The sequence below is a fragment of the Citrus sinensis genome, chromosome 6, assembly GCF_022201045.2.
Source record: "Citrus sinensis cultivar Valencia sweet orange chromosome 6, DVS_A1.0, whole genome shotgun sequence".
Lineage (NCBI taxonomy): Eukaryota > Viridiplantae > Streptophyta > Magnoliopsida > Sapindales > Rutaceae > Citrus > Citrus sinensis.
In genome coordinates, this window is record NC_068561.1 from 25,907,590 (window position 1) to 25,932,435 (window position 24,846).

Genomic DNA, 24,846 nt, shown 5'->3' on the forward strand with positions numbered 1-24,846 from the left:
ATTAGCTCATATTGGAGAAATTCTAAAATACATTAAAGGTATTATATCAATCATATAATAAGTAAATGGTACTAATTATGACATGTGTGTATTTATTTTGACAAACAATCATGTAAGTAGTGGTTATATTAAATTTAATTACATATATCATATATGCATTAATTAGTTGGTTGAACTACCTTGAATATATTCTAAAATTCCTCCTCAAATTAAAACCATAATTCCTTATGATTAAATAGAGATTATTCACTTATATAGGGTATCATTATAAAGAAGTTTACTGTATGCGCTAATTATACATCCTCTAGCTTTTATTAATTTGCTCCACTTTTTGAAGCTCTGTTATTTATTGAGAATTTTGACATATATATGAAACAGGAACAAACTCCCAGGTGCCATTTTAGTATCGTGTATATAGGGAACAAGATTTAAAGTGATGATTCTAGGTGCATTGTGACTGCACGCATATTTTACAAAGTTAGGTTGGTGTTTGATAAATGCAAGGCATTGGCACATGGAAGCTTAGAAGTGGATATTATGAAGAATTATTGAATCTTGTTTGTGTGGTATGATCAGTGAGTGAGAAACTGGAAAATGTTGCTGGATGATATATATTTATTTCGAACTGATTTGTCTGCTTTTCTTCTTCCATTTGATTTATTTGATGGGTTTCTATGCAAAAGGAGGTGATCTTCAAATATAATAATATCCAAATGTTTGAAGGTGGATAGATTATTATTATTCAATGCATTTAGCATGTCAGTGTACTAAGAACTTGACTTCCAGCAGGTAGCTTCCTTTCCATGGACCTGAAAAAAGTAATATTCGATGATGTATCTCTTCTCTTGGATCTTCTGAGAATCCAACAACTAATATTATTCCCGGAGTCGTAAATTAAGAAAGATGTAATAATTCTATGCTGTGTTGGTCGGTCACTACTAGTGGAGTTGGTTGCCGTGTGATAACTCCTTTCTATTTCTATATTAGTTTTGGAAAGAAAGTTCGAATTTTCTCATATGCATTTGTGGACTCACATTCAGATTGCTCCATAATAGATAGATTTCAGATAGAGTCAAGCTAAATATTTAGAATGTTAGAGAGAAAGACTGCGAGAAACGGGTGTTGCCGTTTCGCTTCTCTCTCCCTTTCATCATTGTAAACATTTTTCATTGTTAAAAAAATAAAAAAGTGAAAAATGACAAAAATATCTACAATGCCAATATAAAATTATTACAATGCCAAGCGAGAAAATGATTACCGTGAATAGATTCAATTTTTTCATCATTTTCCACTTTTTTTTTTTAATTTTTTTAACAATAAAATTATATGCAACATTGAGAGAGATTTCTCTCAGTCTTCTCCCAATGTTCTAGACACACAGCATTTTCCTTTCATGATATTCTAACTGCCTTGTAATAGAGAGTTGGTATAGCTACAACATCAAGTTATCTTATGGCAACATGGTTGGGCCTAGAGTCATCATAGCCCTGGGCTGAGAGGAGTCATCAACTCAAGATCATCATATTCTAAGACTCCTTTAATTTTCTTAAACCATCACAACATCATTTCTTTGATCACTTTGATTCTCCACAAAGCTTGATTCACAACAGGCAACAATAAGAGAATATGGAACCACGCAATCAACATTCCCTCTAGAACAACATGTGCATCAAATCTCCCAAGAAAATTGTGTAATCTTAGTGAAACAAGGCTTCAATGACAAGTAAGTACAAATTTGTGAGCAGAACTAGCAGCAGTAGAGCCATTGAGTAACGTGTGCCCTTTATAGGCAGTACTAGCACACAAGCTTTGTAAATTGCTGCGCACCCTTTGCGCGAAGTGTCAATTCCTGAGACTGCCAACGCTAAGTTGCCTATAAATAGAGTGTTGGACAAGAAAGAAAATAAAATAATGCTAGCAAGTGGAGCGAAAATCGCAGAAATAATCACATTAATTAATGGTGACTAATGGGACTGAATTGCAGAGAAAAGTTAAAAGAGTAGAAAAAAGGCGACGAAATAGCTAGATGGTTTCTGGTGAATTAAATCAGCAACGAGAAATGAAGATGGTGTAAAATCGAAGAGTAAAAAGATAGATAATAAAAGTTGTTTGAGGAGAATTGACAAGTGGTTTTGTTAAGAGCGCAGAAGCTGAGAAGGGAGGCAAAAGAAGAAGTGGTGTCGATGAGCGGCAATGGAAGTGTTTCAGGAAAGTAAAAGATCGATCTTCTGATCGTTTTTGCTGTCATCTTTTCCATTTTGGTTGATGTTTTATTAACAATACGGGAAATTCAATGTTTCATTTATTTATCACATCACATATAATAATAATAATAATAATAATAATAATAATAATATTGTAAGTGATACCTTGTTCGTTTCATCGTTTCAACAATTGCATCTTAATTAAACCATAACCACTCACACGGGCTAGTTAATTTTCCAAAGTTGTTCTTCTTTTCCATTTTACATTAATTTTTTTGATGGTGCAATGAGCCAACTTGGGATATAAAATGTAATATCGCCACAATTTAGTGGAAATTACATAGCATGCACCAGATCTGTAATGAAGATTTGCTATTTTTTGAGAAAAAGTAATCATCGCGCGCTGTCTAAAGAATGGTTAATATAGTAATCATGATTAAGTTAAAAAATTAAATCTAGGAGTCAATTCGGAGTTGTGGAAAACACAATATAGATCTGGCTGCACCAGATGATTCTCCGTCGACCAATCATATGCTCCAAACTGGACGGTGTTAAAACAACCAGGCATCGCCGGGTCATGTTGTCGACGTGTCGTTTCTAGCAAAAAAATACCCCTATTTGACTAGCTCATATCAGTTCAAGACCTCCTAGAATCACTCCACTAAGCCAGTCCGGTCCCACTCACTAGGAGACACCTCATAAGAGATTAGCCTCTCTTGTCGACGTGGCACGACACTGCGGGTGAAATGAGTGGTGCGGTAATTTCCTAATGCAGGGAATCCATACCCGAACATATTTAAATAAGTTAATCATCGAGCTGAGATAAGAAAAGTCAATCGCTCACTCACTCACCCCCTCACTTATATTCATTCAGTGTCAGTCAGTTTCACTTCACACTCGCTCACTGAAACTGTGATCCCAGAGTGAAAGAGAGAATGGCAGTTTCGCAATTTTCTTCAATGTCGACCCGACCTTCGGAAGCGTTGGTGCAGTGCACTAGCTCTCTTTCTAGATTCATTGAATTCGGTTCCAGAAACAGAACGTCGAAGCAGAAGCTTCTGCTGATCCGAACCTTCAACTCTCGTCCTCCAACGACGTCGTTTTGCATCAAATGTGTCTCCAGTCAGCCGTCGCCGAAAATCAAAGATCGCGTTACTGAAGAAGGTCCGATTTCTTTCCCTTTTTTTTAAATTTTATTTGTTTCTAAAAATCTTAAATCTTATTATGAACAAGTGTTTTTTTTTTTTAAATGTGATTATAGGAAGTGATGATCATATTATTGCTATGTCAGCATTGAGAAAGGATTGGGACCCACTATTGGGTGAAATATATCGAAAAGAAAAAAAAAAGGAAAAAGTTATGCTTTATTTTGGTGATAATAGCTCTGTCTTGCTCCTCAAAATTGATTGAGATTCATCTAATTAAGCTAGCTTTTCTTTTCTTTCTTTTTTTCTTTTTTTGTTATGTTGAGAAGCTAAGTGCGTCCGGATCCTTTTTTGATACTGATATGGCAACGTGTGATTGGTCATTTAGAAAATAGAAATGTAGCTTTTTTCTATCAGTAGCATTGTGACGCCAATGCTACATGATGGAGGAGTCGGTTTAGCTCCATGAAGTAAACAAAAAGGATTAGGATCCTCCTGAGCTTATAAAAATATCAAATAATAATTTATAAGCTTGAATTTTGCTTAGTAGAAGCTTGCATTTATGATTTTAGCACATTCGAAGTCAATTGCAGGCTTAGAATCTGCAAGGTGATATCATAATGATGAAAGTCTTGTTCTCTGTATCTTCTGAATGAGGTGACATTTTTTTTTTTAAATTGCTGTGGTCAATATATTTGATACTTATCCTGTTGTTTGGATGGCACTTTGATTTTAGACACTTCAAGTTCTCAGAATTCATCTGGTCCAGATACTGCCTCTGTTGCTTCAAGTATCCAATATCATGCAGAGTTCACTCCTTTATTTTCTCCTGAGAAATTTGAACTTCCAAAGGCTTTCTTTGCTACTGCACAAAGTGTTCGTGATTCTCTCATAATTAACTGGAATTCCACGTACGAGTACTATGAGAGGTTGAATGTGAAGCAGGCTTATTATTTATCAATGGAGTTTCTGCAGGTCTGTCATGATCTCCTGAATGGACTCCCTCTAGTGATACATTGATTTCTGTAACCTACAACTTTCAGTATTTTTGGTTTCATCGTTTTCCTCTTTTTTTGTAGGGTAGAGCACTGTTGAATGCAATCGGAAATTTGGGGCTTACTGGTGCTTATGCAGAGGCTCTGAGCAAGCTTGGACAGAGTCTTGAAAATGTGGTTTCTCAGGTGAAGTTATTTTATAAGTTTCTCCTTGAATATAAACTTGGAAAAAATATGATCTTGGTCAAGGATTCCTCTTCCTTCAAGATAAAATTATTTCAAATGACCAAGTTAATTAAATAGTTGAATTGAGATGAATACCAGTCTTTGGGTGGTTGGGAAGAGCCATTACCAACCATTTTTCTCTCTTGGCTTGGTGAGAACTTGATATTGCTCATTTTGTCAATCTGTGTGCTTGAGTATATACATGCCCAGACCTGTTGTGGAGACTAAGCTCTTTGGTCAATTAATGATAGGAACCGGATGCTGCACTTGGTAATGGGGGACTTGGGCGTCTTGCCTCCTGTTTTCTGGACTCTATGGCAACACTAAATTACCCAGCATGGGGTTATGGACTTAGATACAAGTATGGGTTATTTAAACAGAGGATTACAAAAGATGGTCAAGAGGAAGTTGCTGAAGATTGGCTTGAGGTATCCCTTGCTTTTCTGTTCAACTTCAACCGGTTCGTTGTACAGTGGTGCTTGTGAAGGCATTTTTATGTCATTGAATTTTTTTAGTTACTTTATTTTTTTTATTACAATTTAAACTGTCTCTCTCTATTGTGGTTGACTAAATTTTTTTATTTGAATTTGGTGTTATTCTTGTAGTTGGGAAATCCCTGGGAAATAGAGAGAAATGATGTTTCATACCCAGTAAAATTTTATGGCAAAATTGTTCCTGGATCAGATGGGAAAAGTCACTGGATTGGAGGAGAAGATATAAAAGCTGTTGCATATGATATCCCTATACCTGGGTATAAAACTAAAACCACAATCAACCTGCGACTTTGGTCTACTATGGTTCCTTCGGAAGATTTTGATCTATCTGCTTTTAATGCTGGAGATCACACCAAAGCAGCTGAAGCCCTAACCAATGCTGAAAAGGTTCCTGTACAGTCGTACTTGTTTTTATTTTCTTATAATTATCGTGAGTGCTTGTTTTAGAACTTTATTAACTATCTTGTCTGCACATCTCCTCAAATTGAATCAGCAAAGATGTTGTTTGAGCCCTTACTCATACCAGAGTTTCTGGACCACCAAAGTTCTAGACTAGAAAAAGAAATAAAGTAAAATAAAAAACTGAAATAATGAAGTTGGGTATTGGTACTCGAAAAAGCAGTCATTCACAAATTATAGGGTCTAATTCTGTTTTGCTCTCTTTGGTACATTTTCTTCATTTTTTTTACCTTTATGTTGGTGCAACTGGTAAAAGGAGTGTCTTTATAACGTTTTCTTTGCTATCAGATTTGCTATATACTATACCCTGGGGATGAATCAGTTGAGGGCAAGGTCCTACGTTTAAAACAACAATACACCCTATGCTCTGCTTCTCTCCAAGATATCATTGCACGTTTTGAGAAAAGATCTGGTGCAAATGTAAACTGGGAAGAATTTCCTGAGAAAGTTGCTGTTCAAATGAATGATACTCACCCTACTCTTTGCATCCCTGAGCTGATTAGAATTTTGATAGATTTGAAAGGTTTAAGCTGGAAGGAAGCCTGGAATATCACACAGAGGTAACTCCTACTATTATTTTCCTGTGTATGTGCATCGATGATTCATTTTACTGTCTTCTGTTTTTGATTTATGTTTGAACAAGTGGAAATAGACTCTTCTGAAGTGTAGTTTATGTTTTAAGGATAACTGAAATTAGAAAAAATCATGATGAGTTTAGTGAATGTGATCCAATGTTTGACATTTCTTATTTCTTCATAGGTGTGCTTTATTTATCCAAACATTTTATAATTTATTGAAATTGACTGCTTTCTTTTTCTTTTTCCATTGGCTTGTGCATCATCCAGAATTAGCCATTTGTGCCTTGCTTGCTGTTATTTCTTGTTGTGGATTCAATACAGCCAGCCTAGCTCATAATTTTTCTCAAGTGTGAAAATCATGAAGTAGCATAGATATCTTCAAGTTATATCTTCTTTCAGTACCTTATGTGCAACTTATATCCCTCACATGCTGCATCCTATGTGCTAGGACTGTGGCATACACAAACCACACTGTTCTACCAGAGGCTTTGGAGAAATGGAGTTTTGAACTTATGCAAAAATTGCTACCTCGACACATGGAGATTATAGAAATGATTGATGAGGAGGTAGTTCTGGAATACAAAAATAAATCAAAGCCTTCTCTTTTTGGTGTCCTCATCTTCTAATTTCTACCATTTCATATTTCCAGTTGGTTCACACAATAGTTTCAGAGTACGGTACAGCAGATCCCGATTTACTGGAGAAAAGACTGAAAGAAATGAGAATCCTAGAAAATGTTGATTTGCCTGCCACCTTTGCAGATTTGTTTGTTAAAACCAAGGAAAGTACTGATGTTGTTCCTGATGATGAACTTGAAAATTGTGACGAAGAAGGTGGACCGGTTGATGAAGAATTAGAGTCTGCACAAGAAGACGGCGTCCTAGAAGAGGAAAGTACTGATGTTGTTCCTGATGATGAACTTGAAAATTGTGACGAAGAAGGTGGACCGGTTGATGAAGAATTAGAGTCTGAACAAGAAGACGACGTCCTAGAAGAGGAAAAAGAAGCAGAGGCAGTACAAGAACCACCACAATTAGTCCGTATGGCTAATCTCTGTGTTGTGGGCAGTCATGCAGTAAATGGAGTTGCTGAGATACATAGCGAAATAGTGACAAATGAAGTATTTAATGAATTTTATAAGGTAAAATGTTGGAAATTCTATTTTTCCATTATATATATATAATATTTAGGAAGACTAAAGTTTTTCAGTTCTTTTGCTATTGTTATCTCAAAGAATGCTCTTAATATCAATCTCTATGCTATGGTTTTTGGCAGTTATGGCCTGAGAAATTTCAAAACAAAACAAATGGGGTCACACCACGAAGGTGGATCCGTTTTTGTAATCCAGATTTAAGTAGTATTTTAACTAGTTGGCTAGGCACAGAAGACTGGGTCACAAATACTGGGAAGTTGGCTGAGTTAAGAAAGGTAATCACTAATCAACCATATCCACTTTTCTTATGCATCAAGTTATCTTTATTAATGGATCACATGTTCCCACTGCTGAAAACAGATTGACAAGGATATCCTTTTGTTGTCAGAAGTACTCTATTAATTTTTTTTAAAATAAGATATATTTTAATTCTTTTTTGTGGTTATTGCTATATCTCTGATTAAAGCATTGTGGTTTATTTATAGTTTGCAGATAATGAGGATCTCCAATCTCAGTTTAGGGCGGCAAAAAGGAACAACAAGATGAAGGTTGTGTCTTTCATCAAAGAAAAAACAGGCTATTCTGTTAGCCCCGATGCAATGTTTGACATCCAGGTTAATTTTCTTCCTATTTAATCTTGTTCCATTTTAGCATTAGATTACATTACAAAAATTCTTATAAAATACAAAAAAGTTGATAATTTTGAATTCTGTAGAGAACCTCCGATTGTAGTGGCGTAAAATGCTAGATGGGTTCTAATGTTGAATAATTTGAGAAGAATCTGTGATACAAGGCTTTCAACCTCTGCACTTGAAATATTATTTGCCTACTTTGCTTACGCTTATTAGTTTTCTTTTATGTGGACTATTGTGATGGTTATACACAAAAGAATAGATTATCCTTTTTCCCTCACTCCTCACCGATTGTCTATCACACTTATTTTTATATTTGATAAATTGAGACTGGATAACATAATTTTAGGTGAAGCGCATCCATGAATACAAGCGACAATTGATGAATATCTTGGGAATTGTTTACCGCTACAAAAAGATGAAAGAAATGAGTGCAGTAGAAAGGAAGGCCAAGTTCGTACCAAGAGTTTGTATATTTGGAGGAAAAGCATTTGCTACATATGTGCAAGCCAAGAGAATTGTGAAATTTATTACAGATGTTGGGGCCACGGTTAATCATGATCCTGAAATAGGTGACTTATTGAAGGTATGCTTTTGTCACTGAATATCTTTTAATGAACCGTAAGGAGAATGTGGAAGAGCTTCTTTGTAACTTAAATCTGATTTATTTGTGGTGCTTTCTATTAGTTTGTTGTATCTCTAATTAGAGTTATTATATTATCCTCTGTCCTATTTTTAGGTTATTTTTGTCCCTGATTACAATGTAAGTGTGGCTGAATTGCTTATACCTGCAAGTGAGCTCTCACAACACATCAGGTATATTGCAATTTTCTTATTTAATTGAGAGGTTGGCATTAGGTGATTGTCTTACATTCTCTCTGTCTGCTGCTGTAGTACTGCCGGGATGGAGGCTAGTGGTACCAGTAACATGAAATTTGCAATGAATGGTTGCATTTTGATTGGAACCTTGGATGGTGCCAATGTTGAAATACGGCAAGAGGTTGGAGAGGAGAACTTTTTCCTATTTGGTGCTAGAGCCCACGAGATTGCAGGATTGAGAAAAGAAAGATCTGAGGGGAAAGTAAGCTTATTGCCATTTTATTTTTGTTATTTTTTTTCCCTCTCTGTTTTGATCTGTTTGTAACGAACTTTTGAGCACCCTCATTGTATTCTAACCTATCTGCCTCTTACATAGTTTGTTCCCGACGCACGTTTTGAAGAAGTGAAGAAATTTGTCAAATCTGGCGTTTTTGGTTCTTACAACTATGATGAACTAATGGGATCACTGGAAGGAAATGAAGGTTTTGGCCAGGCAGATTATTTCCTCGTGGGCAAAGATTTCCCTAGTTACTTGGAATGCCAAGAGAAGGTTGATGAAGCATATTGCGATCAAAAGGTGAGTGCTATAATTCCTTTTCATGTCATCGCTGCACTTTTTAAGCGTAGCAGCCACAAAACTGTGCCCAATTTAACATTCTGTAACTGATGGCAGAGATGGACGAGAATGTCGATCATGAACACAGCGGGTTCATCCAAGTTCAGCAGCGACAGAACGATTCAGGAATATGCCCGAGACATATGGAACATAATACCCGTCGAATTGCCGTGACTGTGTAATGCTTGTTCCTAGTACTTGAGTTGGGACTACCACAGGCTTTTCTGATCACTTATGGCATCCTGTTGATATATGTTCTATGTAAAGCAAAATGCTTATGATCCCTGGATGAAAGCCGTGAATAAATGTATCTTCGATGAATATAATTACTGTATTACGTAATTAAGAGAATAAAATAAATAAGAACTGAAAATCTTGTTTCACCACCTTTCTAAAAAAGTAGTGCGCTTTCCAAGCTCTTCTTGCGAAAAAAATAAGAAGATTTGGCTTCATCTTTATTCCATATCAAATTTTAGATGTTTTGTAGTGCCGTCCTACTATTCGGTTGTGGTGCCAGATAAATGTCTTTCAGTGGGCCATATTTGCTTCAAGTAATTGTAAGCTAGGTTTATCGTTTTTGAAAAATAAATTAAATAACCTTTGGACCTTATGGTTTTTTTTTTTTTAAAGATTCTGTGTATTTATGGCCAATTGGAGGTGAGATCTAAAATATATTTACCCCTAATTTACATTTAGATGGAAATAAAATTATATGATAAATTTATGGGGCTCGAAACGACGCACTTAATAATGATTCATCGGATTTAAATTGGCGCTATGAATAATGGTCCTATTAAATTATGAAGTTCAAATAGACATTTAAACCCTTTATTAATGAGTCCCATCCGTTCTATTATTATTAGTGTACCATAACACCGACAAGATTAATACACTGTAAAGTCCCAAATTTCATCCAAATAAATGAAATTTACCAATGAATGGTAGTTTAGATGTGAATTTGCAGAACAGTAAATAGTCGGATTTAGTTGTCTATTTCGAAAAAGACCGGCTCTAACCATCTACTGTGACAAACTTTAAGGGGTTCAGGTGTCATTTCCCCTAAAGTAAAATGGTTTGATATGCGGGTACTTTTAAGATAGGTGTCAAACAGCCATTTTCAGCTCAGATATTTAAATAATTTCGATTGTCACCAGACATAAAACAACCACCAGGAAATCCAGCACAAAGGTCCAGTCTTTCTGTTTTGTTCTTTGAGCTTGCTTTGGCCTAAAAGAATGAGAGAAAGTTGATGACTCAAATCAAGATCAATGATAGGACATCAACAACATATCGAGATCAATGAAAAATGCATCCGCTTGTCCATTATGTTGATAGATCATTTTGTAACAACAATGTAAAAGGAGAAAACTTCCTACTACAGTATCAAACTTTCCTATGAAAAAGTGTGTGAGCAAGCCCCCACTTGTTCAATAATGGAGACTTACCAGTGCAAATGATAGCTGAAGTCTGAAGATACTAAAGCTTGAGAGCAGTACCTAGGTTCAGTAAAAACAGTTTTAATCTCCAACCAGCAAAGGGTATTATTACCATCTTATGAACTATACTTCAAGTAACAAAATACTACACCTAGGTCTGGCTTCATATGTCTCAGCTGGCCATCATGCTCAGCAGTCTCTCATGCTTGTGCTGCTTACTTTCAACCAACCATGGCTCAGACCCAGCATCACCATGAACCTCTTCTTCAAGCGTGTTCGAGATATTAAGGTCTAAATCATTGCTAAGATCAGAATAATCTTGCTCCACAGTAGTATCTTGCAGTATATTGTCCAAGTTCTTTACAAGGTGAGCCCTTTTGTGACCTCCCAATGCTTGGCCTGTCGCAAAAACCTTCAGGCAGATTCGGCACTTGTGCTCCTTGTTTTCTCTCTGCGTTAAATTCTCAATACATTCAAGTTTCACAAGCTTGGAATCAGGCTCAGTTTCAGTAAACATTGTGGTCTTTGCCGGTAAGGAGCTTCTTTTGGCGCTATGCATCCTTTGATGCCCTCCAAGTGCACGGCGAGAGCAGAATATCTTGTTGCAGGCCTGGCACCTGATTTCACTTTCCTTCTGAGGATCATCGAAAACATCATAATCAGAAGCATTACACATTGCCTTGCTACTGGAATCTCCCCCATATTCAGCATAACATGCATTGAAACCGACTTTCTTGCTTGAAGTTGAAGTAATGATTCTTTTTCCAGCCTCTGCATCTAATCCATCTTCTTCCATCAAATCCCCACTTGATTCTTTCCCAATCTCATCATCACTTGCTACCGACCCAGGCTTAACATCCAGCGTAGGCATCTCAAACTCACCTTCCTCATAAAACTTCTCAATAAAAACTTCCAATTTCACCTTCTTCCCCTCATCACTCTCAGCTCCAGAACCCACTTCATGACATTCATCTTCTTCCTTCTCATACAAAACAATAGAATCCAACTTTTCAAGTCTTGGTTTCTTCAGCAAACACCCATTGCCATTAGAAACAGAACAACCAGCCCTATTTGTCAAAAGCCTCTTTTTCTTACCAAATGATTTAACCTCAATAGTTACAGAATCATTACATGAAAACTCACTGGAAGAACAGAACTTACCCCAATCCTGCACACCCCTAGATAACATCATCAAAGATATAGCCGTTTGCACTAATTCTTGATCAATTTCAGTAACAGATGATAAAGATTCATTCAAGGTAGAAATCGAAGAACTTGCAATAAAATTGTACCTCTTTCTTTTTGACCTCTTTTTCTTCAAAACTAAGCTTTTCACAGCTCCAGATTCATTACAAGGCCTTAACTTCTGAGAGTGAACCCTCATGTGATTAGAAAGAGACTTAGCAGACAGAAGCGCTTTCCCACATTCTTTGCATTGAATTCTTTCCCTTTCTCTCCTCGAGTGATGCCTCATGTGACCATAAAGTGCTTTCAGTGACTCGAAATCTTTACCACAAACTTTGCACTGGCTTTCTTGCGTTGAAGCAGAAGCAGAAGCAGCGTGATTAAAGCTTGAAAATTTCCACGATTTCTTGGGGTTTTCTCTTAGGTCATAACTAATGTGCCCATCATCTCCTTTAGCTGAATCCATTGAAACCCAGCTGATAAAACCAACCAAAAGAAATCCCACTTTCTGGAGAAAATGAAAGGAACGCTTAAGAAACAGATGAATTAACGACAACCCAAGTCCCAAAAAACAAAATATCAAACTTCAACCGAAAAATACAAAAATCTTGGGGTTTGAAGTGATCAAATAGAAACGCATATTGGAGTTTTGTTTTGTATTCTTGATAGGCAAGAAAGAAAAGGAATTTGTTTGCGCCCCAAAACCAAAAACAAATTGTTTGTATAAGTACTCTGTTTTTTGGCAGTAGCCACAGCACTGGAATAGGAACAAAGAGACTGAGACTGACAGTGAGAGAGAGAGAAGATCCGTTTCTCTCTCTCAAACTGTCTCTTGATACTTGATGCTATCTATCAAATGAGGGGAAATGCTTGCATGGAAAGCAAATGAAAAATGCAAACTCTACACTTTTTTTCTTTTATGACATTTAATTTGTGAGCCAAACGCACTTTTTGTTTTTGTTTTTTCTTTTTTTTTTTGTGGTGGGGGGGCGTTTAGGAAAACAATCAAAATATTTTAGTGCTTTTGAGAAAAATTAATGAAAAATTGTATAATATTAGTTAATTTGAGTTCCATTAAATAGTTTGCCAAAATCGAAATCTTCTGCCAGGGCGGAACATAACTATTATATATATATATATATATAATTTGGACATAATTAATGCACCATCGTATCATTATCAAAACACTTTCAATGATGAGTTGAAAACTGCAGCATAATTAATACAAGTATGGCAACGCAATTTTGGTGTGATGAAAGCACCACGTACTCATTTTTGATGGATGATGGATCTCATTATTATTACTTCATCAAAAAGCTTTTCATTTTGGTATGGGTTGAGTGACTCATCCAATCAAACTGTTCCAAAGCTTTTAGCACTTTGGCAGTGAGCTAAAGAATCGACGCATCCCCCTTTCAGTTTTTTCACAAGTTAGCTTTTTTTTTTTTTTAAGCTCCAGTATAGGACTGACTTAACCAGACTTTGAAAGACTAACAATTAATTACTGCTATAGATCCCCCTATTTATTTATTTATTAAGTTGGTAAACTTGTGGAAATTTCAAAAGTAATAATAATAAAGTCGAAATCAATTTGAGTTAGACCTCTGACCAAGTAATTTTTATTTTATTGGTCAAGGTCAATGCAAGAATAGGTAAACTCTATGTGTGTTTTATTACATGAAGCGCGCGCGCGCGTAGTGTAATGTATTAGAGCTAATGACAAAAGAGACTCGGACTATATATATAGCGGGAAAATGGGTAAAGCTTGAAAACATTCATCATCAATAAGAGTCTCTTAATTAACTTAACATACGCTGCCTTGAAACAATTGAAGTGCTGTGAGATGAAGCGAGTAGTGGAATTAATAATGATTCCTCTTGAAGTTAAGTTTATTATTATACATAGATATGTATCAACTAGCAGCAAAGCAACTAACATAATTTGCTGCTATATTTATTTATATTTTCACTTCCTTTTTGTTTTCTATTGCTGTTGGCTATAGTTTTTGGTATGCAATTGCACGCCACAGCCTGGGGCCGGGGCCGGACACTGCAGGATCTGCGACCGTCTGCACGGCATGGCCAGCTTTGTTCAGGTATCACGCTGGCTATACATGCAACTAACGAGCAAAGCTCCAAAAATAACAGAAATTTTCTTTTCTTGTACGGACGTGGAGGAGGAAGACTATAATATAGCACAAAAATAGCGATAATAATAATAATAATTACCACTCATGTCTTGATGCATCTGCTTTTCTGAGCATCTTGTTCAAAGGGTTTAGAGATGTAATTATTTATTGTAAGAACTAATACTTTAAAACAGAAAAAAAATGTTAATTATTATTTTTTATTATTATTAAAAGAATAATAAAGGCAAGAATCTGGATTTAAGAATAAATTAATTAATAAATATGACTTGCCCTTTACTTTTCCTTTGTAATTCTATAACTTCCCTTCGTTTTCTTACTTCCCAGACAGCACCAAGCTTCATTTTGTTGATTTCTCACTCGAAAAGACCTAAATAGCACTACCAGCTAGCTTCTGTTCATATGTATCGCGCTCAGTTGTCCATTAAACAAAACTAAACTAAAATTGCATACAACTTAAATTTTATTCACTTCCTATCAAAATGGCTAGCATAGCAAGGCCATCCCCGCTAACCCCAAAATAATACTCTCACCGCTAATGCTTGCCATAAAAGAACAAGTGCAAGAAAAGATACAGGAATATGAAAAAATGATGTCAATCAATAAATTTTGATATCCACTTCCCACCAAATTTCTGGTGGTGAAGTCCTCCTGATCTTGATAAGTAATAAGAAACCAACGACTCTAGATAATTGCAGCAGATTGAAGGCAGAATTCCACGAGCATTCCTCTGAGAAGCCAACAGATTTTGACGTCATTCATTAATAACAAAATTTACCAGTAAAAAACCAGATCATCTGTCTTCTTCATTCTGGTTACTTGTCAGGTCCGGACAATTTTCTTCGAAGTCACATCAAGCCCTCCAAGGATGTGAAGATTTATGCTGACAAAGGCCAAACTGAGTTGGTTTGGCCATGATCAATAACTAAACTACCGCTAGTATCAAAACCTTTACATCCTCATTCTTTTCCTCGCTATATATCACTTCATTCACACTTGAGTAAAAATCAATTCCTTCACCTAGTATTGCCAACCTTGTATTAGTAATGAGCTTCACCATTACACAGTTCTACAATGCTGACTGTCTGTCTCAATCAAACAATAACATCCACCCCTTCAAACACATCCCTCTTGATAGGGGTACTGCTTTGCATCAGTCCTTGTATCATGTGGAGCTCAGCAATCAACATTGTCTAGCTGATACTCGTATGACGTCCACAAATCATCTCAAAGAAATTAATTCCCACACTTACTGCTCTGAGTGTTACACAAAAGCTGTAACTCAAGTGTCAGTGCTAGAATGACTAAATAAGTCCCTAACATGTGGTTCTGGTACATCATCAACATCTCCATCCTCCTCTTCATCAGTCGCAACTGTATGGACTACATTTGCATCATTTTTACAATCATCTATCAAGTAGCCACCCTCTGTATCATCTTGGCAATTCTCTACATGATCATCCTGCTGATAAGCAGAAACACCTCGATTAGATAAAAATTCCACACCAGACTCCTCATCTTCCTCTGCTGCTCCAAGGTCACATCTTTGCCACTCATCATCATCACTATCAATGTTTAGTGGGTCAAATCTGTTCTGCTCAGCACGTTTCTGGAGAATAAAGACATTAAAATAATAGCTGACGAGTTCATTCTTTGTCCGGGAGGGAAAAACCAATGAAAGATGGTCCCAGAAGTTCTTCCCCATTGATACAGGGTAAGAAGAGACGACCTCATGGAATTTGTTCTCTTCCTCTTTAGTCCAGTTCTTTGATACCTCTTCTCCCATCTCATGGAAGCCTAATTCCTCAAATATCTTATGGCCAAGATTCACCCTAAGTTTCTCTCTAGCTTCCATGACATGTTGTCTCACACATCTAATAGAACCCTTATCAAGGCATTCACAGTCATTTCTGGTTACCAAGCTTTGAGAGTAATAATTTGCAGATGGTGCAGAATCAGGCATTGATACGACACAAGTACCCAACAGCTTCTCCCCCTGAACGTCATCAACCACAAGGCAAGAACCCGACAATCGTTCAAGTCTAACTTGATGATCAGACCCATCTAGATGAGCAAGAGAGTTCTTTGAACCCTGCAGGCACCATTCTGGAACATCAGCTTGATACTCAGGACCAATTGAAACTGACTTCACAGGGGGATGATCGAGATGAGACGAGTAAATCTCATCAGATTGAAGAAAAGTCCTTATCTGGTGTTCAGTTGCAAAATATTCTGGGAAAAGGGAGAGGTAAACCTCCTCTGAATTAGCATCTCCTTCAGCAAAGAGGCCATTTGCCCAAAATAACGGAGAAATGCAGTCAGAACCTATTTCAAATTCCTTTTCAGTCCCATTTGAAACTTCTGCAACTGGTCCAAACAGAAACCTTCCTTGATCTCGACATCTGTTGATGTTCTGCTCACCATCACCATCTTCATAATGAAGCTAGGTTAGTCACAAAAGCTTACCAAGATTTAACATCTCCACATCATATTAAATTCATGAAGCATGTGCATGTATATCCCATTGCAATTTAAGCAATGTATGTATTTATAGAGAACATCAATTTAGTTGTTCAACCCCATCACCAAACATGCAGAAGTTAATGGTCAGAACATATAGCAATTGATTTACCAGAACTTTAAATTCCAGAATATTAGCAACATGAAAATAAAATATCAATAAAGCAAAGTCCGCATTGGATGAGTTCTCCCTATTATTGACAGATAACAATAGCTTTGTAAGTCTGCTTTGTTTACCACAAAGCAAAAGCATGCAAGTCTGAGTGAAACAAATCAAATCCTTCCAGAGGACAGCAAACATATGTAAGTTGTCCAATTGGAGGGGGGGAAAAAAAAGCTAAGATCACAAATAGTCTAAAGCTATCATGGAGATGCAACATGTCACTCTAGCAAACAGCTGCAGCATAGCCTCCACATAAATAACAAAGGCAATAGAGATAAATCAAAATGTATCCCATCCACCTGCCCAGTAATGCACCAAAAGTATAAATGCAGGTATTAATTTACTACCTGAAGTTTGAGGTTTCTGATGACCATCAGCAGGAGGACTCATATGCACCATTGGAGCAAGGTAGTTTGTGCATTCCCATTGTTTTGGGTGCTTACAAGGGAACTCAAAACAATCCTCATCAAGAAAAGGTCTTTTGTGAATCATTTCTCCCTGAAAGTCACAATTGTTTTCAAAAGATTCAGAAATCAAATCCAAAGCTTTATATATCTGTAATTTGAAAAATATGACCTTGTAGTTTCCAACTATGGAAGATAACAAGTTTTCAATGTAATATCTAGTTTCAGCACAAAGCATGTTATTCTATCCACCTTTATGAATGATAAAGTACCTAATTAAATACATATGCCCCATTATGAACCAGTAAATACTCATTTCATAACATTAATCAGCACTCATCCTTTGAGCTTAGTTAAAGAAAAGGCAGGAACATCCTATAAGCTCTCTAATTCCAGTTCTATTGACCTTAATGCCATTTCTACTCTTGTAAAAGAAATTAGCTCTTAGTGCAGACATAAACCCCAATATTACTTGATAAACTACCCATATAGCAATGCAAATTGCAAAATGCATGATATGTAACTATTAAAGCATCCAAATATGCAATTCAATGCGCCGACAACTAGAAGCGACAACTTATCACAACAAACACATATAAACAAATTCATAATGGTAAAAAATTAAATATATATACATACACACACAAAGCTACAGGAGCCATTTCTTACCTACAAAATCTTCCCTCGGGCTCGCAGGGATATTATAATAACAACAAGGGAATGAATTAAATAAATAAATAAAGAATAACCCTAATTTACAGAAGGACGAAATCTAGATCCCTGTTAATTGAATATTTAAAAATAAGTATTCTGGAAAAACGAATTAAAAAATTACCCCCGGAATCACTGTAAAATTTAAAACAAAAAAAATTTCAATAATCCAAAAAAGTTATAAATTTCTATAAATCCAAAAAATTGAGTCCACCCAGATGAATTTAAACAGCGAAAAGCAAGATTATATGCTTAAATTTACAAATCGAACAGAAACCTATACGAATCAATTATTTTTTACAAAAGTTTCAAAAACCCTAACCCTAGAATCGAAAACAAGGAACAGATAATGAAGATATCGGGATCGATCGATAGAGAAGAGATCAAATTGAACGAAACTGGTGGAATTTGACGATGAAATGAATGAAATCTTAAGAATTTAGGAACCCAAATGAAGAATTTGAAGTGCGAAATCGGTCACCGAAGTGGGTAAAGTTAGGGCACAATTTATAGGCCGCGTTTGGTGAATCTAAAGAACTGGATTGCGAAATTACGGAAAGGGGTAAGTATCCTGTAGGAAATTACATGATGTCTTTTATGCCTTTATGATTCCTGGAATGTGCAAATGATTCTGTCTGGTGAATTTGATGCAACAAACTCAGTGGAGGTGGGGCAGTGTCTTGTTGCCACGTGGGTGTACACAACTGTGCCATGTGCAAAAGAAGTCATAAAAATCTATTTCTTTGAAAATCCCAAGTTCTTTTCTTTTTCTTTTTTTTTATTATTTTGGCAGTTCACATTTCTGTTTAAGGAATGTTCCCCTGGCCATAATGAGATTTTTTTTTTAATTGGGACTACCGTCATACATTAGCTCACTAAAATATTTACTCAAATATTTTAAATTTTTTTTAATATTTGAGGGGTGTGATTTTTTTTTTAATTGGGACTACTGTCATACATTAACTCATTGAAATATTTGCTCAAATACTTTAAACTCTCTCTAATATTCGAGGGGTGTCTACTTTACTCACATTTCATAAGAGAGATGTTGTCTCCACTCAATTAGTTGATAATTGAGGGAAAACTGAAACTAACTTCCATAATGCTCTTATGGAGACTCGAACCCTTGCACTTAACATTGTAAGTGCAAGACTTCTCTCATTGGACCAAAGGCACGCTCGTGCCCATAACGAGATTGAAGAACGAAAATCAAGTCAAATGATAAAAAGCCGTAGGGATGAAAAGGGTTTTACATTTTGTTAGGCAAACTGAAAATGTTTCCATAATAAGATTTTAGACTAAAAAATCAAAGTTTAAACTCAAGTGGCGCTGGTAAATCACTTTCTTCGTTGATGTATCATATAATATTTTTACATTGTTATCTAATCATAATCTCAAAAGATTTCATATACTGTAAAAATAGACTACAAAATTATACAATAATTAATTTTTTGGTGCAATGTCAAATAAACTTCAAATGTGTGTTTGTAAGATTAAATAATTGACATCTTCTCATTAAACAAAAATTCTATTAACTAGATATTTTTAAAACACTAGTGACCATAAAATAATGAAACTGTTACGAGAAGTTGAAGTTCTCGTCACTTTATAATTTATTTTAGCATATGATTTTCTAATTGAAAAAATGCCAAATATTTTGTGGTCTCAGATGACCTGCAAAAGAGTATTTTTAAAAAAAGTTTTTTTACTTATATTTTGTTAATTGTTTTAACAACAATTAACTTTCAAAGAGATTTCTAATATTAAATGAAAAGAGTAACTTATAATTTTAAGAAGAGTGAGACTATTGCCCCCCCTCTTAACACCGCTTAAAATCTCTTTAATTATTTTACAATTTAATCTCTATTAAAATTATATAAAAGAACAATTTCTAATTAAACCTCACTCAAAAGTCAAATAATTTTTTTTCATTTTATAAATAAAAAATATTTTTTTTTAATTTTCAAGTGAAGAATTTATCACCGATGGTTACAATGGAGAGAATGAAAAATCATTGTCTTTTTATTTTAAATGGAAGAGATATGATTATTGAAATGTGTTTTAATAATGAAAAATAAAAAAATAAAGTTTACACAATAAATTTTACTTAAGAGTATTTTTATCATTGATGGAGGTGTTAAAAGAATTTTATAATTTTTAAAAATATTTTAATGAGACTACTTAAGAAAAGGAGTGTTAAGAGAAATTTATAAGGATGCCAATAGTCCCACTCTTTGAAGAAAGAATATACATTATCATTTCTCAAAAAAAGAAAAAGGACATTATCCCGTAAAAGATTCTAATTTTACCAAAATCTTTCTGAAATATCGTTAAGTGAGGAGGATTTAATAGAAGTACTTCTCATCACTTATTGTGTTTTGTGTAATATATGATTTTTTTAATCTTATAGAAGTCAACCATTCCATTGCAACTCTGCTCTTCATTGGATCGTGAGCCAAAACGGTTCCCACTTTCCATTTGTTTATTAAGATGAATCTCTCATAGCTTCAGCGACTCTAAATATTTATATCTGCAACTGCAACTGCAACGTGCGGCTTTGAGTGGCGCATGAGACATCTGGCTTCTAATAATATGGTCGTAACGGATTAAATCAAATAAAAATCAATAGAGTCTTCTAACAAACAAGTAACAGACAGACAGTAGTATCATCAAATAAAGTGACAAGGCAAAAACATAGAGCCTCTTAGCAAAAGCAAAGGCACAACAAAAACTCATCAAAATATAGTAAAGAATTGAACTGACTTCTTCATCATCTATAATCTGATGCCCGATGACACGAGCATGCCCATTGGCATCTCTTTTATGCAACAGCCGGCATGTCCTTCAACCATGGATCGAGTGGCTTACCAATGGAGTACACGATGAAACCAATCTCCCTCAACTTGTTGGCATCAACAACATTCCTGCCATCAAACACGAATGCTGGTTTCTGCATGTTGTCATATATCCTCTGATAGTCAAGAGTCTTGAACTCATCCCACTCGGTCAAGATGCAGACACCATGGGCATCTTTTGTTGCTTCATAGGCATCCCAGACCACGCTCACTTGCTTCACCATGGTGGGACTCATTGGCTGGAGGTGAAGAGGATGGTCCCAGTCAAACTTGTTCATTGTAAGGTCCCTCTGGATCTGGTCCTCGGTGACCTGTGGGTCGTATATGCTCAACCGAGCTTTGTCTCCCAAAAGCCCCTTGCAGACATCAATGGCTGGGGTCTCTCTGGTGTCACCGGTATCCTTCTTGAAGGCAAATCCCAGAACGGCAATCTTCTTGTTTGAAACCGTGTTGAACATAGAGGCAACTACGCGGTTCACAAAACGGCTTTTCTGGTAATCATTGATCTTAATGACTTGTTTCCAGTACTCAGCCACCTCTGGAAGGCCATTGCACTCGCAGATGTAAACCAGATTCAAAATATCCTTCTGGAAGCAGGAGCCACCGAACCCAACACTAGCATTCAAGAATTTGGGCCCAATCCTAGAGTCTGTACCAACAGCAAATGCCACCTGACTGACATTAGCTCCAGTTGCCTCGCAGAGAGCTGACATGGCATTAACAGATGAGATCCTCTGTGCCAAGAAAGCATTGGCTGCAAGCTTCGAAAGCTCTGCAGACCAGAGGTTGGTGGTCAAAATTCGGTCTTCTGGGACCCAGTGTGCATACACATCCTTCAAGGCTTTGACGGCTTTCTGGCCTTCTGGCGTTTCTCTACCACCGATAAGGACCCGATCTGGGTTAAAAAGATCCTGTATTGCAGTTCCCTCAGCAAGAAACTCCGGGTTTGAAAGGATCTGGAATTTGATTCCCTTGCTGTTGTGGGTCAAAATTTTTTCAATTGCCTCAGCAGTTTTTACAGGAACTGTTGATTTCTCAACAACAATTTTGTCAGACTTTGACACATCGGCAATCACACGAGCAGCGCTCTCCCAGTATGTCAGATCTGCAGCTTTGCCAGCACCAAGACCCTGAGTTTTAGTTGGGGTATTGACCGAAACAAAGACAATATCAGCCTCAGAGACATGCTTCTCAACATCGGTGCTGAAGAACAGGTTCTTCCCTCGGCACTGCTTTACCACACCATCAAGTCCAGGCTCATAGATGGGGAGCTGGTCACTGTTCCAGGCATTGATCCGAGACACAGAGATATCAACAACAGCCACTTCAATGGATGGGCACTTCAGTGCAATGACTGCCATTGTCGGCCCCCCAACATACCCAGCACCGATGCAGCAGATCTTCACCATTTTCCTTTACTAATCAATATAACCTACAGAAAATGGAAAGAACAAAAGTTAACTTGCATGCATGAGAAAACAAGCAACATTACCCATTTCCGGCATTTCATAACACATAACCCGCTTTCAAAGATGAAACAGTAAACAAAATAAATGAATCGACAATTTGCAAACTAGTCTTGCATAAAAAAAATAAGTATATCACTACGAGGTCAGTCATTCGTCATTCATTACAGAATCTTCAAACAATCAAAAAGACAAAAAATACATACATTTCCATCCACAACGACGGAAAATTTTAGTTTTCAGCAACTCTACGCACTACGTCCAACATGCATAGCTCAACTACACAAGCAGAATAGTTTATACACAATTTTTTTTTCCAAGATCTACACTAACAAACTCAATTTGATCTTCAAACTGCGAATTAGCCTCAAACCAACAAAAAAAAGGAAAAAGCGAACCCATTTTTCATACAATGTACTGTACTCCAAGTAAGTTCCGTTAGACAGCAAGTAACCCGATTCAGCTCAAATAAAAATGAACTCAGAAATCAACTAAACTCAATAAGATCTGAACCCCAGTTGTCGAATCACAATAAGGATCAAACCCATATAACAGATCTACACATAATTGCTTCAGATCCAACAACAATTCATTCGATTCATATCTAAAAAACACAAGTTTTTAACACAACAAAGAGCTCAGAGATGAAAAGAACAGATATGAAAAAAACGGTAAGATCACATTTCGGATCAAGAGAGAGTGCGAAGAATTGAGATTTTAATTTTTACCTCAGTGAGCTTCGATTTCTCAAAATCAAAACAACTGTTTCTACAACGATATGAAATTTTGAGAGAGCGGGTTGGGTATAAATACTCAACTCTTGTCCGAGATCTGTCCGTACCTTTTTCCAAAATGACCCCCGTGCCCTCTCCAGTTTATTACCACCAAATTGGATAATAACCTCCCAGTCCTTACTTTTCTTTGTTTAAAAGAAAAGCTCAAGTTTTTAATTTTATTTAAATCTATTTATAAAAGTTTACTAAATCCCACTTGGATCAAGTGTGTATGAGATTTAACTAAAGTGGGTATTTTTGGATTTTATTTGTGTTTTTTTTAAATTAATTAAGTTTGATCGCTTATCAATCACAAAAATTTAAATCAATCCTAAACTCATGAATCAAATCAAATGAACGGATCAAAATGATTGATTATTTTTCTTTTCTTTTTTAAAAATTTTTGAAGACATTTATCGTATCAAACCAGAGTCAAGTACCCATAATAAACCCGGAAACTTACTTACCTTTACCAATTGAACCAATATAAGTTTTATTGTTAAATTTTGTGTAAAATCCATTAATAAGTTCATTAATTATATTACTATATTTTTAAAAGCTAATTTGAAATATAATACTCAAATCATATTTTCTTTTTCTTTTTGAACTTCTCAAATTATTATTTTTTATTCAGAGGTGGAACCAATAATTAGATTTTGCAGTTGTCTAATTGCATATGAAAAAGTTATTGTCAGAACAAATAAAAATACATGATATTCAAGTCTTAAATTAATTACAATACAAAATAATTGTATGTAAATCTAATTTCATCATATATCAAAAACAAATTTTTTGTTCTTTCATACCTCGAAAGTCATCTACAATTGATTCTATACTAACCTTTTTGACAAAATTTCTCTAGATATTTGTTAGCAATGTGCCTGTAAAAAAATCACATTTATTTTATTACAGAGACTATTCTTAGTAATACGCATAGCTGAAAAAGATCATTCATTAGTTGCAATAGAAACTAGGAGAATAAACACCAACATAATTATTTGTAGACAATTAGATGTATTGTTAATCTTTTAGTAGTAAGTACCCACCGTTGCATAAATAAAGAATAGATGACTAATTTTTTAATCCTAAATCTCAAACTACATTACAACTATAATGTTTAAGATCAACTCTCAAATGCATCTTCTCATTACTAATGAAATCATATTGATAAAACTTACTAAACAATCAACAAATATCATTAAAATTAATTGGTATTAAAATTAGATGGTTATTGCCAATTGGTTTACTTTTTAAATTAATATATTAAAAGCTTTGGTTTTCACCTAATATATTAAAACTTTTTAAAGCGTTGGGTGTGAACATTTCCGCCGCTATTTCTATTAAAAAAGTTTATGTGACCAAAAGTTGTAAACTACGTTTTTTTTGTGATTTAATCAAAATTAGGGGTCCAGATGTTATTGCCCTATTGTTCCAATAGTTGACGGGAGCTCTCAATGAAGGGCGGAAATGTAAAGTGGTCAGTCGGTCAATCAACGAATTTACAGAAGTGCCCACAGATTTTTTTTTTCTGCCAGAATATAGAAATTGTAGATTTATTCTACGCGGTTTCAATACAAAGCACTGATTTTGTAACCTTCCCGGATATTTCTACAAGATTTACTTGCAATTTTTGTAATGCAAATACTAATCCCGTCATAAATTAAGTATGGTTTCGCCTGTGGGGTAAAAATTTCGTTAGAATTTGTTCTGTTTTGTAAAACAGAATGTAAAATTAATCAATGTTATACATATATATATAATTCATTGAGTCTTTCTTCAGAAGAAATGCATCCACATTTTAAATTGTCAATTTGAAACCAATCAATATTGTCTAACTAATTTTCTGCTACGACTTATCATACATTAT

At 35.6% G+C, this 24,846-nt stretch overlaps 4 protein-coding genes across 4 annotated transcripts; 1 reads left to right on the forward strand and 3 right to left on the reverse strand.

Moving 5' to 3' along the window:
• The first annotated feature begins 3,033 nt into the window (after positions 1-3,033).
• LOC102625638 (alpha-1,4 glucan phosphorylase L isozyme, chloroplastic/amyloplastic) lies at positions 3,034-9,703 on the forward strand. Its single transcript, XM_006482663.4, has 15 exons — positions 3,034-3,368; positions 4,086-4,324; positions 4,429-4,530; positions 4,821-4,997; positions 5,175-5,450; positions 5,811-6,082; positions 6,549-6,666; positions 6,750-7,241; positions 7,376-7,528; positions 7,739-7,867; positions 8,235-8,471; positions 8,625-8,701; positions 8,780-8,966; positions 9,081-9,281; positions 9,378-9,703. Exons 1-15 carry the CDS (start codon positions 3,140-3,142, stop codon positions 9,492-9,494), a joined length of 3,006 nt encoding a protein of 1,001 aa, XP_006482726.1. The 5' UTR covers positions 3,034-3,139; the 3' UTR covers positions 9,495-9,703.
• Positions 9,704-10,617: 914 nt separating this feature from the next.
• Positions 10,618-13,486, reverse strand: LOC102616805 (uncharacterized). The gene has a single exon (XM_006482722.4). It carries the CDS (start codon positions 12,405-12,407, stop codon positions 10,929-10,931), a length of 1,479 nt encoding a protein of 492 aa, XP_006482785.1. The 5' UTR covers positions 12,408-13,486; the 3' UTR covers positions 10,618-10,928.
• A 993-nt stretch (positions 13,487-14,479) lies between these two features.
• On the reverse strand, positions 14,480-18,482 carry LOC102626117 (uncharacterized). The gene is made up of 3 exons (XM_006482665.4): positions 17,844-18,482; positions 17,118-17,268; positions 14,480-16,517 (listed from the first exon to the last, which is right to left on the reverse strand). Exons 2-3 carry the CDS (start codon positions 17,260-17,262, stop codon positions 15,370-15,372), a joined length of 1,293 nt encoding a protein of 430 aa, XP_006482728.1. The 5' UTR covers positions 17,263-17,268; positions 17,844-18,482; the 3' UTR covers positions 14,480-15,369.
• A 1,996-nt stretch (positions 18,483-20,478) lies between these two features.
• LOC102626416 (UDP-glucose 6-dehydrogenase 1) lies at positions 20,479-23,055 on the reverse strand. The gene is made up of 2 exons (XM_006482666.4): positions 22,935-23,055; positions 20,479-22,172 (listed from the first exon to the last, which is right to left on the reverse strand). Exon 2 carries the CDS (start codon positions 22,147-22,149, stop codon positions 20,707-20,709), a length of 1,443 nt encoding a protein of 480 aa, XP_006482729.1. The 5' UTR covers positions 22,150-22,172; positions 22,935-23,055; the 3' UTR covers positions 20,479-20,706.
• Between the last annotated feature and the right edge of the window lie 1,791 nt (positions 23,056-24,846).